We start from the raw sequence: 23706 nt of genomic DNA, 5'->3' as shown, positions 1-23706 counted from the left end.
ACACACACACACACACACACACACACAATTGTTTTTATCTTAGAAAGTTAAGCTGAGGCAACTTTCCTCCAGAGAGCTCAGGGAGCCTCACACATACCTCATTTCATCCTCACAAGTTGGTGTGTGTGTGTTGAGGGGGGGCTTCAAAATTAAAACAACATTTCTGGAAGGTTACAAAGGGTTGCTTCTGATGCTTAATAATATTTGAACCCACCTCTCTCCCTTGATATAATTAAAAAAAAAAGTCTAATTTGAATAGGGAAGAAATTGAGGAATTTTAGACAGAGCTGTGTATAGGATAAAGCGAGGCTTCCTCTGCAGTAGAGACAGGGCTGGGCACAAGTGTCCATTCATCTACTGTCTCCTGTCCTACCTACCAGCTCTGTCAACTCTAGCTCTGAAAGAAGGTCACTGACTTGCCAAGTGTCAGCCAGTGTCACCTCATGAGTCAATCAGGTTGGGAGCAGAGAACAGGATGTGGGAGGTGTTTAGTTAACAGGGCCAGGAGGGAGGCAAAGGAACTCCAGTAATTGTGCCACACATTTTATGTAAAGCTAATTAATGCGATGCTCTTGAAACAAAACGGGGAGTTAGAGGCACAGTGTGGGCACGAGCAGCAACAGGGACCTGTCACAATTCTAACTGTTCCACGGAAAACTTATTGTCAATGCTAAATAATAAATAAATAGCCAGCAGCTGCAGGGTGGGTAGGTGAGCATTAGGGGCAGGGGCACAGCCTCCCACTGACACAGAGGTAAGGTAACAAAGTCACTCCCAGCCCCCCAACCAGGGCCAGCCAGTACCTTCTGGGAAAACCCACCACTTTCCAGTCAATGTTCAAGTCCTTTTCGAATGCAAAAATCTTTGGAAGGAACCCAGTAAGTATGGCTGTCAACAAATCTACCCCAGTAGCCAAATACAGACAGAAAAGAGGGAAAGCAGAGAGTTACCAGAAGAATTTTCAAAGGGTGAGGGTGGGGGACTTTCTGAAAACTCTGCAGGGAGGCAACATTCAGATGTAAATTTTGCTTAAAGTCAGTAGCCTTAGGGCTGGAAAGTTGGCTCAGCAGTTAAGAGCATTGGCTTCTCTTCCAGGGGACTTAGGTTGGATTGCTATCATCCACATGATAACTCACAACCATCTAACTGCAGTTTCTGGGGATCTAACAGTCTCTTAAGGCCTTCACGAGCACCAGGCATAAAATAGTGTACAGACATACATGGAAGCAAACCACCCATATACATAAAATAAAATTTAAACTTACTGAAAATCAGGCCTCTCAGATGTCTCCTGTTTTTCTCTCCTTTTTTTTTTTTTCCTGACACTGGTGGGCCCAGAAAGTCATGGCTCCTACAATAACAACTTGCACAGTCTCTAGAGGATACCATTCTCTCACAGGAGGATTTTATCTTAGGAGGTTTCAAAAGAAACCTCCTTCTGTCAAAACAGCCTTTAAGAGTGTATGGGAACCAACAGTTTAATGAAGAGCAGATGAGAAGCTTTCTCAATGACCATATGTTCAGATCTCATCAGAAAGGAGCAGCAAGTCCATGCTCTCTACAAACATACTCCACTGAACCCCCAAGTCTAGCTATGGCTGCCCTTGCCTTTCCAGCGTTTCTCACTGCTGTGAGGATAAAGACATTTATCATTAAGTTGCTTTACAATGCTCTGGATTTGCTGCTTACTGACCACTTTGGAGAGTGTGGCATCTTCTGACACCACAGGCACCAGCTTTGCTCAGTCTCTTGAAAGGAATTTTCTACAAACTTCACATACGTAATATCTACCTATGCCTCTTTCAGCTCCAGAGTCCGTAGGTGATCACTTCCGCTTCTTAACTCTTTCCCTCGCTGTCATATATCCCCACACACCTTCTTTATTGCCTTTTGCCATTTACCATAGCTTTTATTGGCCCCTCAGCAATTTGGATGGTGGTAGGGAGACTGACTAGGTGACCATCTCCTGACTTACCAGAGATCCTCAGGATAACAAGGCCGTTGGGTGGTTTTCCTCACCTTTAGATTCCCAATATTCAGACAGTGTTCATATGACCATGATTTGTGGAATGAATGAATGAATGAATGAATGAATAAAGAATAGAATGAATACATACTTGTTTCCAGGTTTTCTCCTCAATAATTTCTCAGCTGCACTTTCTTCAACCTGCTTTGTGTGAAATGACCATGTCAAGGACCAACTCAGTGGTCCTGTCTAATCCTCAGCCTCTCACGCATCATCCATTCTTCTCATTTTCCCATCACCCCAGGCTCTCCGTGTGCTGCTCCTGGGTTCTACATGTTGGTAGCTCTATTCTCTGCCCTGTGCTCTGCTGGTGGGTTCCAGAGACCCAGGGCTCATGTCCTCTCCTGCAACACTCTCCATAACAATCTTCCTAGACTGAAACACTGATTACGCCGCTGAGCCCAAACATGTTGCTGGAGTTTGACATGGCTCTAGAGCCAATGGCTTTCCCTGTCCTATCCTCAAGGTCTCTACTTTTCTAATTTCACCTCTCTTCTCATCAGTGCCGCCCAGTCGTAGTGGTTTTCAACCTTCCTGATGCTGGTGCTTTAATATAGTTCCTCATGTTGTGGTAATCTCCAACCATAAAATTATTTTTGTAGCTACCTCATAACTATAAATTTGCTACTACTATAAATATTAATGTAAATATCTGATATGTAGGATGTCTGTTGTATGACCTCTGTGAAGGGGTCATTTGATCCCAAAGGAGTTGTGACCCACAGGTTAAGAACCACTGTCCTATAATAAGTGTAGCTGTCTGTCTGTTCTGTGTCTGTTCCTTCTTGCTACTTGGACTTAGCCCAAATGGTTTCTTTGGCTTACAATTCCCTTTATTTCTTTGTTAAATTGAAGTCTACCTACTCTTCCCATGACAAGAGAACATATGGGAGTGTCTCTGATTCTGCATGTGGATGGCAAGCACTAATTCCATTCTCTGCACACAGTTCCTCATCACTAGCTCTAGGCTTTGCACACTAATCTTCCAATCACTAGTTCTATGGGACTTGCCTGTCAAATAATCTGCAACTACACGCTCACTTCTGTGATGATTTGAGGACCATTTATGTCCTCTGTTACCACTGAGTTCCATAATGCAATGTCAAAATCTATTTGCTATTTGTATCCTCAGTAGAAGAACATGGCCCTCATACTGTTTGACAGCCAGTAAGTATTTGTTTGGTATGTTGATTCATCAATCGTATTATAAGAATCAGTAGAGAACAGTCAGCAGAAGAACAGACTTATCATAGAGAGGAACCCTTGGCCATCTGTGAAGAGGCAGGCACATCTCTATCTTGTGAGCATCCTTATAAAAACAGGTAGAAGGCAGACTTTAGTTTACAGGCATTGCTCGTCCTATCTTGGAAGAGACCTTCTATAGACTCCGCTATATTCAACATCATTCTATGTGGAAATACCCACCAGAGCAGGCCCTCTTCCCTTTCCTTGTCATATAGCATAGTTCTATTCATTTTATCCCTTATTTTATTTTTAATTAACCATTAGTGTTTTATTTATTCTGGAATCAATACTTTTATTGTCTAAATAATTTTGATCACCCTCCACCAATTCTATTCCTGTAAAACCCATGGCTCGAATGCACCAGCTCCTAGAGAAGTCTATCTAAAAATCCCTTACCTGCTAAAGAAAAATAAATGTGCAGCAGAGAAGCAAAGCCAGTGGTTGTTGAGGATTCAACATCTACTGCATCTGACACAATGCAAGCATTGGCTCTATGCAATATTCTCTTGGTCTGAAGTCCCACTGCCTTGCTCTGACCTACATCCAGAACACATACTCTACCTATCTCCTTGTGCTACTTGTCTTACCCTAGGATTTGGTGGTACAACCCTCCGTTTTCTTCAACATTAGGCACTCTGGGAACGTAAGCATGACCTTGTGAGGCTGAGCTGTGGTTCCTCTGTATGTTCGAAAAACAAGTGTCTTCATGGCCAGAAAAATAAAAGCCACCCACCCAGTCTTTCCTCAGGTCCAGACTATGCTTAAAGGCAACCGGCTCAGGAGTGGGCCTTCCTCTTTTACATGTTATTTCATTCATTTCCTTAACTGTGACACTGGCTCAGGTGTTTCTACTCTAATTCCATCTATACAGTTCTGAAAAAAAAGCTGCAGTGTTCTGCAAGAATTCTAGTCTATGAAAGAAGGGCATATTGGATCAAAGGAGGTTGCAGCAGTTCCTCAAAATGGCATGGAGTTTTGTAAGCAGAGCACGGATAATAGCAATCAGTAACCCCTAAATCAGCAGCAGCTGGTTAAACATCTACCTGCCTTCCTAGAGGCCTTACATCCAACACTTGCACAGTTCAGACACCAACAAGAGCTTGCAGTATGTGTATGGTTTTCAGAATTTGATCTTGTATTCTGCCTCCCTGGGACTGCTTTGTGCTCACAAAGTGAATGCCCCAGGGCTGCTTACTCTGCCCTTAAAGCCCCTGCAGCCCAGGCCTGATTGAGCCTACAGGGAAACAAGGATTTTATGGACACACTGCCAGGGAAGATTTCCTCTTTATGATTAAGCTTATCCCTGGCTGCTCTCCACATTAGCATGTTATAACAAATACACCCACAAGGCACTCGTATGCCGCAAACATGACTTTCTTATTAATCGAGACAACTGTGAGGTAGGCCACATGCAAAAGGGTCCAGAAGGTCCATTTAACAGATAAAGAAGCTGAACTTTATACTGAGATTAGTTAAAGAGTATGTCCCATGTTTAAGGCTAAGGATAGAGCAAGGAATCTAAGGTAGGTGGTGTAATTCCATGTTTTGAATATGGAAAAGTGTATGGTACATGGGGGAGAGAGATGGAAGAATACATACGGATACAGTCGCTATAAAGTTATTCTCCAAGGCTGAGAAATAAGAGGGTGGGCTGAAATGATCACTGGTGAAGGAAGTCTTCAAGGAAAACGGTGATCAACACAACCCAAAGCCTCACTTAACAACACAACAAAAATCAGTGTGTACATGTAACCTGTTAGCATATAACTGAAGAGCAAACTGTGCATGAGGCGTAGCCTAAAGGAGCACTCCAGGCTGTATTTGTTTCTGTCTAAAAAAGTTAAAGAATGTTCTGTGACCATGAATTGTATTAGAGATATGGTTGTACTTTACAGAATTAGAGAAATAGTCAATATGGAGCTTCAGGAGCCACTGCCCATGAAACGGTGGCAGCTGGGTGGCCAACTGGTCACCTGTACTTTGCATGTTCCTGATCATTCTCATTTTTACAGACTTTCAGGGAAGGGTTAAGAATTCAGTAAGTGATAGTCTATATTAATTTTATTATGGTTAGCAAAGCACAGTTAGATTAAAAATAATTAGAATGTTTCAATGTAAGTAAAAGAGACTTTCTGACTCACCTGCAGCCACTCTCAAGTTGAACTGGGTGACTTAGTCCACAGGAGCGCTGATATATACACCGGCTGCCCTTTATCTTAACAACTAGTACATATAGCTAACGCTCACAGCACACCTGGGGCTTCTGTGGAGAGTTTTTAAAGTCCTTGGTGCCTTTGTCTTATCACTGATGCAACTTCAGCAGTTGGAGGTGGATGCCCCTTAAGGAAAAAGGGGTGGAGTCTTCCATGTCTATGGTGGGAGGGAAGTCTCATTTACTCGGACCAGGACCAGACCTGGAGACAAAGTCCCAGAACTTCCCCAAGGTCACACTTGAGGTCCTGGCTGAGGCAGGGCGTGCCACAAATTCGTGTTTGACTTCAAAGCTGCAGGAACAGTAGTGAAGCCAGTGACCTTTGCAAGATCCACAGAAGACTATGGCCTCTGGTCTTATCTCAAGGGGACTGTACGGTGAAAGTAGAGTAAATGGCTCTAGAACAAACAGAGAGGCCATCAAGCCAGCACTCCTGACCACAGAGCACTCAGGGTGACATGCTTCTAGAATGGAAGATAAAGAAGAACAGCTAACTACAAACAAAAAAAAAATGTTAAAACTGTATATAAATTATAAAGAGGTGGCGGTCAGGTTTGGGTAGCATTAGAAGAAAACACAGAGAAAGAAATGGACGTGAGTGAGGACGCGAGGCAAGTCCAGAACACAGGGATCAAAGCACATACAGTCTGGATGGGAGGAAGCAATTTAGCTGGGCATGACCGCATAAGAAACATACTGTCGAAATTCTAAGCCAAGTAACTTTGAAAACTCTCAGAACACAGACCATTTGTCTCCATTGTCTGGCTGGTTCTACACCATAGGCCCTAGGGCTTAACCAGAGGCTGTAATTAACTGTATTTTGAATTTCTACTTGCAGGAAAATAATGCTTTAAAAAGTTAAATATTAACAGGTTCAGGCATGATCATTCATATTTAACATGAGTTCCAGAATCAAGACGATGGTTTCTGAGCTTATAATAAAAGTTTAACTTCTGAACCAGGAGCATTTTGATTTTCTCTGGAAAATTTAATTCCAATTTTTATTATGCTACCCAGAATTTTCTGTGCGTATTATCCTGTTTGCTGTTAATCATCAAAACAACTTTGATGACCTCAAGGTAAAGGGTCCATTATGTGTTGAGAAAGATTGAAAACTATAGTCAGGCATCTCAAAATTCACCTTCCGCAAATCTTACTGTTTTGTGAACCTCAAGAGCCAGGCGCTTTTTAAGAATGAAAATATCCTTGTTGCTGAAATGCAATTCAAAGTAACTGACTGAAAAATCTTTCAGTGGGTCTAGAAGATTGCTCAGCAGGTATGAGCAGCTACTGTATAAGTATGAGATACTAAGTTCAAATCCCCACCATCTTCTATGTAAAGAGCTAGGCATACCAGCCATATCCCCAACTCCCCTGACTTCCTATTCTTCTTAATAATGTGTGTGTGTGACGAAGAAAGACAGGAGGTAAGAAAGCAAGCAGTGTCTCACGGTAGAAGCAGAGTACATACCATGGCTCACTTGAGATAAGTGCATCTTCTCAAGTTTTATTAGTGACTCCAGAGCCTAGGTGGGAGGATGCTCAGTCTGTGAAGCTCTTGATGTGCAAGCATGAGGGTCTGGGTTTGACTTCCAGTACCCACATAGAAAGCACAGTGGCATGCCTTTGTGATCTCAGTACCAGGGAAGCAGAGACAAGAGGATCCTTGTGGTGAGATGCCTAATCAGCCTAGTCTATTTAGTGAGCTCCAGGCCGGTAAGAGTCCATGTCTCAGTAAAAAAGATGGATGATATTCTGTTCCTGAGGAACAATACCCCAAGGTGTGCTTTCTTCTCCACACATATACATATGTGTGTACACCCATATGGACAAGAATGCATGTACACACACACACACACACACACACACACACTCACACACACATGCACACACTTCCATAAAGAGCCAAAGAACTTCAGCATGGGAAAGAGCTGATCTCACTGTGGCTGTTGTGCTTCTCAAGTTATTAAACAATCGTTTTCCAGAGAGCAAGCTTTGCTGGCTGTGTATCCTGGATCTAGTACCTGAAGGCAGAGAACTAAGACAGTGAAGGAACAAAGAAAGAAAGAAACTTTTGTATACGTCAGCACTCCAGTGACAAGGAAACACCCTATCAGACCATAGTCACACATCCATAGAAAGACAGACCCTTGATCTCAGAGAGCAGAATTCAAAACCAGATGCTGTCCAGAATCAAAAAAAAAAAAGTAATTTTGTGTTATGTTCAACTAAATATATATTTTAAATGGATTCCCAAAGTACAATCTTAAAAAAAAAAAAAAAAGATTTTCCCTAAGGTAGCAATTGCTTTTTACAGCAGAGGAGCAAGTGGGAAGATATCCTGCACAGTACTATAATGGATAAATTCACTAACATGCTTCTCAACCCAAGAGGGTACGATGCCTAGTGACCTTGATGTAAAGTACCTACTTGAGATAGCAATGGTAAGCCCACACATGCTCTTTTCCTGTTGGTTTGTATTTTGTTAAAAACAGTAGCATCTCCATTTAGGAGAAGTATGCGTGTAAGAGCTCTACAGAATTCACAGCTTGTGTGAACAAAGGGATTCATTTGCCTTTTGTAGCTTAAAAGCCCAGTGGTAGGCTAGAGAGATGGCTCAGTGGTTAAGAGCACTGACTGCTCTTCCAGAGGTCCTGAGTTCAATTCCCAGCAACCACATGGTGGCTCACAACCATCTGTAACGGGATCTGATGCCCTCTTCTGGTGTGTCTGAAGACGGCTACAGTGTACTCATACAAATAAAATAAAATAAGTGCTCAAAAAAAAAAAAAGCCCAGTGGTTTCTGTAGCTTAAAGTGCAAATTTAGGAGTTTCTTACTACCCTCACGACAGCTACCCTAAATTTAAAAGGTTTAATCTATTTCTTTTTCTTTTTTTAAAGATTTATTTATCCATTTTATGCATTTGAGTGCACTGTCGCTGTCTTCAGACACACCAGAAGAAGGCATCAGATTCCATTACAGATGGTTGTGAGCCATCATGTGGTTGCTGGGAATTGAACTCAGGACCTCTGGAAGAGCAGTCAGTGCTCTTAACCACTGAGCCATCCCTCCAGCCCTTAATCTATTTTTTAAATCAATTTTGCATATAATGGATTTATCAAAAACATTCTAAATAGCTCCTGGGAATTTTGTAGCCTCTACTGGTTAGTTCTGTCCCCATGCTGCTGGTGACCATTGCTTCCTCCCTCTCTTCTTGGTTTTACCTGGTACAGCCCTGATAGTGTGTCACCAGGGATCCTTCCTTCTAAAGGGACCCAAAGAGCCCTCCAGGAAATGGTTGACTCTACTTCCTTCTCTTTTCAGTGTTGCTGAAAGAGTTCCAGAACCTACTTTGGAATGTTTCTGGAGGTGTGGGGTAGGCAGAGGGAATCTGCTGTTTAATGAGACCCCAGGTGATGTAAGGCCTTTGGGTCCCTACTAGGGTCCCGGGAATCACTGAGATGGGACTGGAGGTTAAGCCATGAGCACCTCAGATTCCAGTCAAACCAAATGGGGAGTTTGAGCAAGGATTCAGAGTCCTTTCACAGTAGTCACTCTGTCTTCTCCTTATGAACAGGAGAGGCCCAAATACCTCTGAAAAATGGGCACATTTGCCCATGTTCATGACAGTCTCCTCAAAATTATGTCTATTAATAAACTGAGAAGAAAATTTAGCTCTACATTTTTAAAACAACCCCCGAAAAGCTACCAGGAAGCTGAAATGAAATCGACAATGATCTGAAGGTTGACTAGATATTCTTTTAAGTAATAAAAATGTATATAATATATTCATATAATTTATATAATAAATAATTAACACACAGACATACAAACACACATACATACAATTCACAACCTAGGAAACTCTGAAATCCAAAGAAAACAATACTTTTTCTCTCTTGAAGCCAGGCATCAGGAACAGTTTTACTGCCTTGGCTTCCATGCTTGTAAGTGGACGGGGACTTGGTAGGCTCTTGGAATAACAGGAAGAATGTAAGCCTGTCCACAGTGCATTAATCCCAACATAATGGACTCATTCTTTGCACTAGGAGTAAGAAGGTACTTAACAAAATAAATTGTTACCTTAGGTAAGTTATTTCTGGTTTAAAAATGGTTGAGACTTACCATGAGAACAGAAAAAAACTGGGATCCCTGGTGAATAAGAAAAGACCTATCTTATTAAATTATGGGCTGTGTTGAAAAATTCTTAAAATGCTCTCAAGGGTCAATGAGAAAAGACAGTAAACATCATGCATAAAGCTCCTTGCAAAGCAAAAGGCTTTCAATGCCTTTCATGTGAAACAACCCATCAGCCAACATTCACTATACAACAAACCAGAAATGACTTGTCATCGCCTGTAACTCTTCAGTGTCTACTTGACACTAAGCGCACTGACAAAAATGCTCATGTGTTCCTTGAGGTTCAGATATCTTCAGCAGGCCCGGTAAGTGCTATGAACGTGTGACATGTGTAGGTTGGCAAGAAACCTGGCCTGAGAGCATGAGTAAGATGTGTGACTAACAAGTCAAGAGCTGCCTCCACACTCATGGCTGAACGGAAGGCGTTTGGCACCTCTGGCGAGGGTGTCTTTTCACTGCTCTCTCCTACAGGAGCTGTTTAAAATTAAAAAAAAAAAAAAAAAAAAACCACAAAGACAGGAAATGGCAGCCGGGCATGATATGTGACAGGGAACTTGGGTCAAAATTAAGAGAAATAAACTAACATGTAAATTTTTTCTGTATGGGGCAGGTGTAAGATTGCAGCTTAGGGGTGATGATAATAATTACCATGTTCAGTGATTAAATAAATATAAGTCACTGAAATTGTGAATGTACATGTGGGCATGCAAGTCTGTTCTTAAGTGTTCATGAGTGTGCAGGTACGTGTGTGTGTGTGTGTGTGTGTGTGTGTGTAAGTAGGTACACAAGCATGTGTATATATATACATATGCCAGAGATTAACCTTGGGTTTTTGTTCCTTAGAGGTCATCTACCTTGTTTTTTAGACAGAGTCTGACACTAGCCTAGAGTTCACTAAAAGGGCTAGGCTGACTGGCCAGTAAACCCTAGGAATCTGTCTGTCTGACCTTCCATATTACAAGTACATGCTCCACACCCAGCTTTTCATATAAATACTCAGAACTAAACCCAGGCCCTCATGCTTGCAACCACTCTACCAAGTAAGCAGTCTCCCCTTGTGGACCATTATAAATTTATTATAACCAATAAAGTAGAAATCTTCCTGTTACTCTCCTTGTACTCAACACTGTGCTAAACCCTTCAGGATCTATGCTACTCAATCCAAAGGTCACAGGCCATAGAAAACTACTGAGCCCAGGGACTGAGGCCAAGTAATAAGAAGGAGCTGAATTTTATCTCATGTAGACCTAAATTGAAACAAATGTTTAATTTAGTTACTGGAAAAAAATGCCCGCCATGTTTTCAGGTGATCAACTTTAGGTGTGTGCATGCCAGCATGCCACCACACACATGTAGATTCAGGGGGAAACTTCAACACTTGCTTCTCACTTTGTAACCTTTTTTAAACAGGGGTTCCTGGTCTTGCCTGCCTAGCTATCTGGCTCACGAGTTTCCCAGGGTTCTCTCATCCCCACCTCCCATCTCCCTATAAACACACTGGGAAGAGGGATGGATGCTACTTTGTCTGGCTTCTCATAGTTTCTGTGGATTACAATTGACTCTGGTTCTTCACCTTTGCATGACAAACACTGCCTGCTAAACCAGCTCCCCTTTCCAGTCACCAGAAAGCTTCTTTACAGGATAAAAACAACTTTGGCAAATGAATGTATGCTTTTGAGTGAAAATTTCATGAGATCTAAGCCCAGATCAAGTCATTCTGATGAAACGTAGTCTCCCAACTACAATATGTGGGACACATGAAATAAATATCCAAATTTGAGGACAGCCTGGGGCTCATTACAAAGATGAGGAGGAGAAAAAAGTTGAAAGGTTTGTAGATAACTCTCATGTAACAGAATGAAATAATAACAATCTGGATATACTAGGTAGGGTAAAACGTATTGAAATAAATTTCGTCTGTTTCTTTTTGTTCTTTCATGTGAGGACTCAAGGCTCTGAAGTCAGAGCTTGGCTCTCGACTCACTCGATGAATGATATGGCCTGGGTGGATCCTTCATTCACCTCTCAAGACTCCCCAGAGCAGACTTGACTGCCCATAGTTTACAGATGAGGAGACCACGATCTACGGAGAAAACAGTCATGGTCACTCGGTGTGTTACTGGGCTCAGGCTAACACTGATTTTCCAGAGCCGCTGTGACTGTGGCCACATCTCCAAGTATAATGGTAAATATATTACTTAGCGTGGGAATTTGACATTCAGGTTATTACTTTCTAAAACAGTTAACTACACAGGCTATGAAGCTGTAATCACAAGGTCTTGTGCACCCCAGAAACTCAATCTTTTGAGATTAGCCTGTCTGCCATAAATATCAGCAAGCATTTAACAATACAAGAAGATCATTACTGCAGTTTGCACCAGATGAAGGATTCGAATTAAATTCCATCAAACCACACTGGGGTGACACGCTTTGACAAGCTCCTTACATCCACCCCCCCCCCTCCCGGGAGCTTGCATTTTATTTTTTAAGTTTGCTCCCCCATTCTTTCCATCAAGGCAAAAAGAGAAGGCCCCATGAAGTGCTGAATGGGGTGAAGAGAGAGTACGCCTGAGTTAATAGGTGACATAGATGGACTCTCAGGATCTGTGAAAACACAAAACCAGGAGGGCACACTTCCCTCCCTGTACAATCTCGCTTTTGTTGAGGAGCCAAGTCCCCGTCTTGAAACGTGTGGGCAATACATCAGCAGGCATTATTTTAAATCAACCGGTTTTATAAAATAAGCCAAGAGTTGAAAGAGGCAGGACTAATTACCAACATTCCTTGATGAATTACTTGGCGGCGTGTGCTAAGTCAATGTACGCCTGTGTCTTGATCCCCAATTTTAGCCTGTACTTATTTCCCAGGAGGTAAAAGGAACATGTGGCTAATTAAGGCGCCAATCTCCACAGCCAGAAGTACTCAAAGGTAAGATTTCTTTGGGGGGAAAAAGACAAAAGAAAAGGTTCTTTGCCTGGTACTTATTAATCTAATTTTTACTAGTTCACTAGAAAAACAGAGCTGATCTTGTCACCTTTAGGCAGTGTGAAAAATGCTACATATTTGTAAGTTAGCCAATAAGAACTTGTTAAGCCTTTCCTAACTGGCAGGAATGTCTCTGGTTTGTCACTTCTAATTAAGTCTCAACAAAATTTCCAGCCTCTAAATTTTAATTATATAAAACCAGGGCCAACAGGGGAGATTACAACAAAGTTATGTATGCCATGGTAAGGGAGGGAGTAATCTGAATTGTGCCTTTTATTTTAGGCCTCTTTACAACACTAAAATTATTCACAACCAGATGATTAGATTCTTTTTGCTCATTTTTAATTGCCAGGGTCCTTGAACCTCTTTATCTTGCTCCTAGGAAAACTTCAAGAACTGTGTGATGAACGTAAGTCTGATAGACCTACCCATAGAAGCATTATGCTCCCCTGAGAGTAGTAGGTGATTAGGAATTCACTAAACTCTTAGGTAAAATATGTTAAAGACACCCACTTCAGTTACAGAAAGACTACACAAACCCAGCCTCCTAGGTTTTGTGTCTCATGTATGTGTGTGGCTACAGATGCACATGTACATGCATGTGAGGGCTAGAGGTTGACATGAGCTGTCTCCCCTGTCAATCTACACCTTACATTTTGAAACACGGTCTCCTGGATCTGGGACTCACCAGTTCAGCTGGGCTGTCTGGTACTGTGCTCTTATCTCTGCCTCCCCAGAGCTGAGATTGCAGGCCTGGGTGTGGTGATCAAGCTCAGGTTCTAAGGTTTGGAAGGCAAGCACTTCACCAACTGAGCTGTTACTCCAACACTCTAAAATCATAAATCTAGTTTAAAGGAAAGTAGTAGCAGAGCCTTTGACTACTATCATATCTAACCGTAGCAACATCCCCAAGATCTCCTGGAGGAACAATCTGCCTTTGATTCATCTGGATCATCTTCTGGTATTATCAATTAATTTTTTTTAAATTCATGTATATGAATGAAATGTACATACATTCACTGTATGTATGCCAGCCTATATGACAGAATAGGGCACCAGATCCCGTTATAGATAGTTGTGACCCACCATGTGGTTGCTGGGAATTGAACTCAGGATTTCTGGAAGAGCATCCAGTACTCTTACCTGCTGAGCCATCTCTTCAGTGGCCTCCACCCTCCAGGTTATCAATTTTAAAAATAGTGATTAAAGCAACTCTCTCTAGAACATTCTATGGTAACTGCATCCTGGTTTATGTGCTTTCTATACATCTTGTCTCGTAGTTATGGTACTATAAACAAGATCTGACAAGCTGGGAGACGCATGTGGGATGCTACAGTTTTCAAGTTAGGATGATACTCAAAAAAAGCAATAAGAAGAGACACATTCAGAACGAGAGCCAATATTCTAGTACTGATTGTAGCTATAACCTTGAGCAAAGCTACCATACTAATTTACATATTTTTAACACAAATTCAAGCCATTTATTTTAGTAGGGTGAAGTTAAATTTAGATTTTGCTTACATGTGTCCAAATTCTCTCTTGTTCTAAAGAACACTTACATCCATGAGTTGTCGTTCAAGCTTACTCATCCTTTCTTTAACTGAGATGGAACAGGCAACATTGATGAAGACGATTGTGACCTCCTTGTGCAATAATATAATCATTATTACGGTTGACATTCACTTGAAAGCAAATAGAAAAACAAGCAGATCTGAAGTTCCAATTTTAAGTACTAAAGCGATGCCAGAAGTTCTGGTACTGAAGGGAGGAGATGAGGCAAGAGAAGCAACAACAACAACAACAAAAACGGGACCATGACTTCAGGGGGAAACGCCTATGGGAGTGAATAAAAACCATTCAGAACCACACCGAGGTATCACTGAATACAGATACAGACAAAGCACATGAACTGGGGTAGGCTGAGCCATTGAGGACCTTAGAATATAAAGATCCCAGCTTTAGATTTTCAGATGTTCCTATAGGAAACTCCCTGCTACTGCTTTTTCACTCATAATGACAACTTAGTCACTAAACATGGTCAGTGTAGTGAGACAGAATTCTTACAGAGGAAGAACACAGTTACTAGGTTGCATGTATCTTGGAGACTAGGGAAGGAAATTTAATTATTCAACAGAGAAGGCTCTGATTATTCCCCAGTGAAAATCACGTAGCTTTCTGTTGAGCCCAAGAGATTTCACTGTTACTTCTCTCTGGCTTCCCACTTTACTTAAAAGCATTGTTTCTGGTGGTCACTGACACATGCTTGGACTTGGAGAGAGGGTGTAGTAGAGAGCTTAGGATGTGGGCTTAACAATATGACCAGAGGTCAGAAGCAATCTTTTTATGCTTGTTTGCCTACCTGGGCTAATCCTATATATCCACAGTACTGTTAAGAGGCTAATGAGCTAAAATTTGCCAAGTTTTCAACCTGTCACCAGATGTGGCTACAATCAGTTCCAGAAGCCAGTGAAGCCATCTTGCCTTCCCCCATATCATCGAAGCAACTCTTACCAATGTTATAAGCTATAGCCAGCAGGTCTGTAATGGAGATGTGCTATTAAGCTCATATATGACCACATAACTGGAGGAGTGGAACATGGCTATCTTCTTCTCTACGAGCTTCTCAGGTTACTCAATCTAAGAAAGATACTAGACTAGCTACTACAAGTAGTCAATTGCCAGGGCTCAAATCCTGATAATGTCTCAGACTTTTATGACTTTACCAGTCCTATCTAAGTTCTCCATGCCTGTCCAGGCATCTGTTAAATGGAGATGCTAACAACAGCCTCACAGAACAGGGAAGGGAGCAGCATCCAGTATCCGTGGTATTCAGTACCACGGCCTATTGCTAAACACGAGTGAGGTTGTTGTGAGGGTTCTGGGGGACACAAGGCCCAGCCAAAATGCAGAAGCCACGTCTACAGGAATCCTGGTCAATGTTCTCGAAGCACAATGGGCAGGGAGAAGATTCTAAGGACTCAGTAACAATGTTCATCCTTTCCTCAGTAGTGAGCCTCTGACACCTTTCAGGTGTCCCTCCTTCTGTCTGTCCCTCCTTCTGCCTTGCTTTCCCAAAAGTTTAACAGACACACTAACACTGCTTTCCTAGCTGTACTCTGAAGCTGTGAAGAGCAACAAACAACCATGGCATCTATGGTGTGTGTGTGTGTACACACATATATAGATGACACATGTCATACCTGCTGTATGCACACAGGCCAGAAGAGGATGTTAGGAGTACTGTTCCATCACTCTGCATTTTTCCTTTGAGACACGGGACAGTGAGAGACAATGGTCTCTTGGTGAACTTGGGGTGAAGCTAACAGTTGTCAAGTCCAAGGATCTCCCAGTCTCTGCCCTCCCATGAGCAAGAGTTATGGTCATATAACGCCCAGCTTTGTATGTGTTTTCTTTGTTTTAAACTTAGATCCACATGCTTGCACCTCACGCGCTCTCTCCCCCTGAGCCATCTCCTAAACCCTGGACATTTTTGCTAAGAACCAATTTTGTCTCCCTTAATGGTATGATGCTACCCTTGTTGAGGATGTATGACAGGCCTTATCACCACAATCCCATAGAATATACCGCCTATCTCTTTATCTTTTTATAAACACATCAAAAGGGAAATGACATTGTAGAGTTAACTAAACTCCCCCCTCCCACACTGCGACCCATCCCTTAATACTTTTCCTACAATATTGCCCTTACCCTAGCTGTAGGGAATTGTGATAGATGGAAGCAGACCAATCTTCCATTGACACAATAACATAAGAAACTGATACCTTCTCTCACACAGACACCTGCAGGGACTCCAGGTGGCTCATGAAGACAAACTAAAGACCCTTCTACTCTAAGAGTAGCTGCTGTGTGGTTAACAGATCCACCAGGCACAGCTGTTCCCAGCCAACTCCAACCTGAGGAAAGCAAAGACAAATCTAAGATTCCAATCAATACCTTTGGCCCCATAAAACCCAAGGTCACACCAAATCAACAACAACAACAACAACAACCTGGCCTTGAGGTCATAAAAGGAGAATCCGATTCCATTTTTTTGCTGACATTATCCAGTAAAAGTGCAACTAGAGCTAATGTTTCGATATTTAATTTGTAAGGCTGGATACTTTGTTGTGGTAATCACTAGTGTTGTGTAATACTTACATAGCAAATGTACACAGGGAGGGCCTTGTCTAGAAAACACTGAATCGCTAACTTCCCATCACAAAAGCAGTGGAGACAGAGTCCCCACTCAGCCCAGAGAAGAGCAGGGAATTGTGAAGTCTCAAAGGTAGAGACAATGTACAGGAAATACAGGGTCCATCCACATGGACAATGTACAGGAAATCCAGGGTCCTCCTACATGCCTAGCACGACCTATTGCATCTCGTTAAGCTGTGCTCCTGTGAAAGGCAATGGTGGCACTGGAAAGGGAAATGGCAGAAAGGCCATTGTTTCTACAGGAAGCAAGACAACTTAGGAGCCATGGCTTCCTGATGGATTTTTACCTCACACTGTGGAAATCTTTTGGAAGATAATAAGCACAGTCTCCAATTTCCAAAACTAACGGAGTGAGTTAAAAACCAGGAAAATTACCTTATGGGTAACAATGAACAAGTCTAAGACTCTCTAGGGAAGTAAAGTCCTGGTCTGTGTGTGGGGGGGTGGGGGTGAGGGGGGTGCTGTTTGTAGAAGGAAACAGAGTCTCCTTCGAATTAATGACATGGTCTTGAAGACACATAGTTTTATGCAAAATCACAAGGAGCCCAATATTTCTGAAGCTCTCTGAAATGGAGGCTTACTGACTGGCCGTTTAAGTGTATGAATATGGAGGATAACTCAGGTGGAGCAGGTCATATCTTCTGGGGACAGCTACGGATCCCGACTCAGGAGACCAACGAAAGCTGACCTGAGGGAGGCCATGTCTTTCCTGCCTTAAACATCCATTGTGATGAGATTCTGGTTTCTCAATACCGGCTAGGTAAATCAAGAACAAAAGTTAAATGTCGAGTTTGAGATATAGCTAATGTGGTTATATACCATGCACAGTGCACTACTCTATCGCCAGCACTCATAGGAGTTTCTGATTAAATGTGCAGAGTACTGGTGAGATAACCACCCCTAAATGCCCACGTTAGCTGCCTGCAACATGCAGGGTCCTGGAAAATGCATGCCTAGGTTTGAAGAACAGAAAACATTATCTCAATTGGCAAGCAATTTGCCCAATTCCTGAAATGATCTAGAAAAAGAAAAAAAAACAGAAATATTTAAAATGAATTACTTCAAACTTAATAATATACTAAAGTAATAATTCAAAAGAATTTGCTTTCATCTATCAACACTTTCTCCAAAACAAAGAAGGAAAAACGTAATGCACAACAGAAAGAACAGCTAGCCTTTAGCTTCCCAACACAGAAATGAGTATCAATTATAAACTACTATTATGCTTTATGGGGCCTGGGTCTGTGGAGAAGATAACAGGGAATTAAACTGAAGAATCTGACAGTCTTAGATCACAGTAACAACTGCTCCAATAATCAATTACAGATAGAAAGATGAGCCTGTGACAGGAGAGGCTCAGTGAGTGTATAGACACCAAGTCCGTCCATCTGTGTGTGTGTGTGTGTGTGTGTGTGTGTGTGTGTGTGTGTGTGTGTGTTTGAGACCATCTTGACTGTGATGGTTCTGTAGATGTGAGATCCACCATGGCTAAAATCTGTCCCAAGTGATAACCACCATGGCTAAAAGTTTGTCCCTGGTATCTCTGATTTTGTTTATATCAAGTTCAGCCTCAGTTCTTATGGCTCATTTGCTGGCAAATTCTACATATAGAAGAAAGTGACCCATAAACAGTTCTTAGCAAATTTTTTAATTCACTATTTGAAGCATAGAGTGTGCTCACAACTGTGAAAAATCTATTATGTACCCCTAATGTCACTATTTATGGTAAAGAAGCTTCCTTGAGTTACCATCCCAAATTGTTAAGCTTGTTCTTAAGAAAACAAGTCAACACCTCACTAATGTGCAAATACCCACAATAAGACCCAACACTCCATGCTATCCAATGTGAAAATCAATGTATGGATTAAATGCACAGATTAATGAAATCAATATAGAATACAGAGGATATACCTCATGAACAACGGCATGTGCTGGGGAAGAAATGATGGGAATTTCCACTCTCTTATATGAATTCCAACAAATCCAAAGTTTTCAGATGTCAACAGTTTTTTAAACATGCTTCATAGAGTTCTGTAGTTTAAGAAAAATACTGCCAGAGAAAGGGATTAACCTGAAACACTGATTTTACTTGTCAAAACGAGTTGTTCAGTCTACTGATACTGGGTTACTGGTGACAAGACTGTACTTATGAAACTTAGATTTTGGCCTTCCTTGCAGTGTGTTTGTAAGAACACACTGGAAAATGGATGGACTTACTGGGCATTCTCCACCTCCACTGCTGCCTGCCTTCACTGAGAAGTCGGGATGTACTGGCTCTGCCTCTCAAAACTATAAAAATGAAATCAACACTTTACTAAGTCTATACTGTCAGGAAAAATGTGTTCAACGTAGTATATCACATCCAAATGCAGACAATTAGCCTACGTTTGCATTACTAATGTCATGAAAATATATAAAATTGTCCGAGATCAAACAAATCAACTATTTCTCTATAACAATTCACTTCATGAAACTGTGTTCAATGATTTAAAAGTCACAAAAGAGAAAAGGAAAGGAGAATAGGAGAATGTGTGTGTGTGTGTGTGTGTGTGTGTGTGTGTGTGTGTGTGTGTATGAAGCCCTTCTTCACAATGGGCTTAAGAAACTATTTTTATAAAGTGTAAAGTCAAACACTCTCATGGAATTACCAATAGGAGATTTGCCTTCACATTTATGTTTGAATGTGTTACAATATAACCTCTGATGAATGAAATCCTGTTTTAATTTGGTCTTTGGCTTAAAAGTACCTAAGGTTGTCTAAATAGCTATCAGCTCCCTTTAGCCTGTTAGGCCAACAAGTCCTTCTCATTCCTGAGACATGGCTGACTCTCTTATACAGCCCAAGGAGGTACCTCTATTTAACACTCTCCAGTTAAACAGAGGTAACAACTCTTGAGAGCACAATAAACAAATTTAGCCAGTGGCTCTTTTGGCCAGGTCATGTCTTCTAGCTTTAATAACTTATTTTTGCTTTAACTTAGGGCATTTTTCTGGCACTCTTTAGTTGTGGGGTGACTGCAGTTCAATCCAATGTTACCAGGATAAGCAGAGTATAAGGGAAAACACATCAATTATTCAAACTATTTAATATAGATGTTAATTGTAATAAGGCTAGAAATTAACATTCTAAACATTCAGAAATTATACAAATTTTCATGTAATATTGAAATCACGTTTCCGCACATTTGTTTTTTGATAAATTCTCCACCACCTCATATAAATACTCTTACAGGTAAATCCATTTCAAGTAAATACAGCTCAATACAAGTAAGCACTACCTTCAAATTGAATGTGACCTACTCTACTCAAATCCATGTCACTGCCTCTAAAATTTGCTTTTTTAGTTAATAAACTTATGATTATGGTTTATAAAACAGGCATTCTTCTCTACAACTTATTATAAAAGTCACAGTGTTTAAATAAAGTATAAACAAAATGACCATACTCTTGCAAACCGAAAACAACAGTTAAATCATATATCTGTTACAACTTAAATAAGGAACAATTGGCTCTACTCAAGCAGAAGAGAGAGAGTTCATGTAGTTTATTCTACTGCCAAAAGCTTTATTGACAGGGGATGGCAGAAGAATACAAGAACCATAATTGTGGCTATATTCAGAATTTTGGTCATATTAAAAGTAAAATTTTATGTTAAATCAGTTGCTTTAGTGAAATTTCAACTGGTTTCTCTATCAAACAGTTCTACAATAGGGTCATTACATTTCAAAATCCTTGTAAATAACTATGTGCTGCTTTAAAGTTGTATTTTTAAAGAATTCCTTTCCTCACGGAAAAGATCACAGACATATCCTGAGGGGTTGTACACTGCTCCTGCTTACTTTAATAATAAACTTTAAGTAGGGAAGATGGAGGATATTTTATTTTATTTTATTTTATTTTATTTTATTTTATTTTATTTTATTTTATTTTAGCACAAGGGTAAAAGCAAAGACCAACAATGAATTTGCACCATGTGGAGTTCACATTGCTTAATGAACAGGAACACTTGGCTCTTCAGGATGAATCAATTAGGTGAACGGGTAAAAAGTAAATATAACGTATAGAAGTTTCCCCACCTCTAGCCTTTCTTGAACCAGTCATATTTACAAATTGAAATGTTTATGAAACAAGGCATCTCCCCATGTGGCATGGAAGACAATGCAGGAGACAGAGCTCTATGCTTAGACCTGCTACAACTTCCTCTACTAATTAGGAAGCTATGTGTCTCTGCTAGAAGGATGTTAACAAGCTCCTGCAGTTTCCACTCTAGCAAGAAATCAAAGAGATCCAAAGCAGACAGCTCGCTTCAGTAAAAGGATTATGAAGTCTGGTTATTAAGGCATAGACAGAACGCTTGACCACAGTTCCCTTTCTGAAGAGACTTTCTAAAACAATTAGCTTCTAGGGCCAGCAGGATTTGCTAACTGAAGAGCAAAGTTAAAGTGTGGCCCAGAATGTGTTTATGAAGACAAACACACAAGTTTCTAGAAGAGGACTCTTTTAGGTAACTCTTATGCATGAAACCATTTCCAAAAGAAGGAAAGAGAAAGAGTCTTTGTTACAACAAACATCAGATCCCATTTTAGATTGGTCATGAAAATGTTGACTGTTTCCACCATTCACAGGCTGCCATAATATCTACAGTTAGTTCAAATACTTCTTTTAAAATACAAAGCCTTATAGGAACTACTAGAAGCGATGCTTATAAATAAGACTAATAGCAATACAAGCAAAGACACAGTCCAGTGAATGTGACACCTAGGGTGTGGAGAAGGGACAGGCTTGGTCCAAACACAAGGGCAACACTCACATACCTTAAGGACTTCCATCGGCACCTGGGTGGCAGAGGGAAGGGTGGTGGGCACGCTGACGTTTATGGCTGGTGTCTGACTCACGGCCACTCTCTGTTGCATGAACTGGGCTGCCTGCAGCTTCTGCTGCTGCTCCCTGCGCTCCTGCTCCTGCATCTGCTCACGCATGAGTTGCTGGCGTAGCAAGATGCGTGATGTCATAGTGGAGGAGCTTAACGGAGGCTTGGAGGCCCCAGAATGCTCTGCAGAACTGCTGTGGGGAAACCAGAAGGCACACAGCATTTAGTATCCTGATGAGAACCATCAACTGCATCGCTGGGTATCCTAAATGCCACCAAACTAGGAGGTGAGTCTGCACAGATATAATCAAGGCACGGCATGGCACTCAATATAATTGAAAATCAAGAGGTGACAGGATTCAAGTCATTAGGAGTTGAATTAAAATAAGTCAGGCTGATTGCATCTAGGAATTTTTATCAAATCACTTATTTCTTTTTGATACTTTATGCCACACACGGTTCATCACCACTGAGTATAATGCTGATATATCCAACAACTAGGATATACAACAACTTGGTCTCAATGGCATGCAACTCTCCACAGATAAAAACAAATTACTTGATTTGCTTTTTTGTTTGTTTGTTTTTAATAGCTCAGTCTAAATAACCAATGACTCCTACATGTTATCTAAATTCTTTGAAGATGTCTAATCTGGTTGCTAGTAAGGAAACACTGTTATAGGGAAGGTCTGGAAGACGAGACGACACAAATAATTAAGAAAAGAAGCATCTGGACTAGATGTGGACATTGTACCCTACCCTTGTCCAAAGATAAGGGAGCAGAAGAGAAACTGAAGTGGCAACCCAACTCTTCCTCCTGGTTTTCTTTGTGTGTCTTTCCTTGTGACTCATGGGCATTCCCATGGCATCGGAGTTCTGTCTTTTCCCCATCAGGCCTACTTCTAAAGGCCAGGGACTCACTCTGTTCTCCATTACCTAACAGGCTTAAATGGTAGTCAGTAGGTAAGAATAAAAGAGTTCCTATTTTCCCTAGGTGTGGCTTTAGGGTGCTTATCCTGCCAACTCTGTGCAATGAACAAATAGTAAACCTCTTTCTGCCTGGGTTTTCATACCTGGAAGGGATGTATACAGCTTTTTATCCATTTATAAAAGTGGCGGCATGTTCTTTACATATCTACCACACCACTCATATGGGAAGCCTTCCCTCCTGAGGACTGATGCTGTGAAGCCTAAATAAAGCAATGCTTATAATCCCGATATACAGTGAGCACCACCCCAACAGATGTTTATGCTTGCTTTTATTACCATCCAGCATGGGAAGCAAACTTAATTATAATTATTCAGATTTTTGTGCAAGCTTATAATAAAAGATTTTAGCTTCTGGGAACAGAAAAAAAAAAAGAACATTTGAGTCTATCATGCTTCGGGAGAGGCATCTGAACTCCCTCTTGATTGCAAATCCCAGTACCGTGTTTACCTTCCTGCCAAAGACAGAAGTCGTGAGGCCCCCGGTCATCTCTGTGCACAGCCTGAGGACAAAGACACTGCACAAGTGACCGGATATGCTACAGGATAAAGATCTGTGTCACACTCTGCTGTCATCACCAAGAGGTTCTAGAAGTTTGTTTATTTTCCATATAGAAAACTGGCTCAGTAAATTATAATAAATTACAAAATTTAATACCATGTATCTACTAAAATTCCATAAAAATAAAACTATTGATATGAATAAAACTATAGGATAAAATAATCTTTAATCAAGGTGGAAACTATCTACATAGTGTCCAATTTTTAAAAAACACATTCATGACAGGAAATGCCTAATTAAAATTTATTATTATTATAATACTTTAATAAAATTATATCCAAAGGCTAAAAATAAGTTATTACTTTGTTTGAGAAAGTTCCTTGACATAAAATTCTCCAAGGAATTCAAAAGTGGAAAAATTCACATATACAAAGGCTTTTAAAGATTTTAAATCACCTATTTTTAAAAATAGGACAACAGTTAATTAATTGAATTGATATGAATTCAATAACATATGACCTT

The 23706-nt window shown here is 40.9% G+C and overlaps 1 protein-coding gene across 2 annotated transcripts in view; it reads right to left on the bottom strand.

Annotated features, from left to right (window-relative positions):
* Positions 1-23706, bottom strand: part of Mitf (melanocyte inducing transcription factor) — a 209148-nt gene that overhangs the window by 58303 nt on the left and 127139 nt on the right. For both annotated transcript variants that reach the window (XM_028773018.1, XM_028773019.1), the window contains exon 2: positions 21640-21889. In XM_028773018.1, the coding sequence (XP_028628851.1) occupies positions 21640-21889 (250 nt within the window). The remainder of the gene's footprint in view (positions 1-21639; positions 21890-23706) is intronic.

The sequence above is a fragment of the Grammomys surdaster genome, unplaced genomic scaffold (assembly GCF_004785775.1).
Source record: "Grammomys surdaster isolate TR1022 unplaced genomic scaffold, NIH_TR_1.0 220, whole genome shotgun sequence".
NCBI lineage: Eukaryota > Metazoa > Chordata > Mammalia > Rodentia > Muridae > Grammomys > Grammomys surdaster.
Note: the sequence above shows the minus strand (reverse complement) of the source record. Positions and strands in the feature narration are given on the sequence as shown.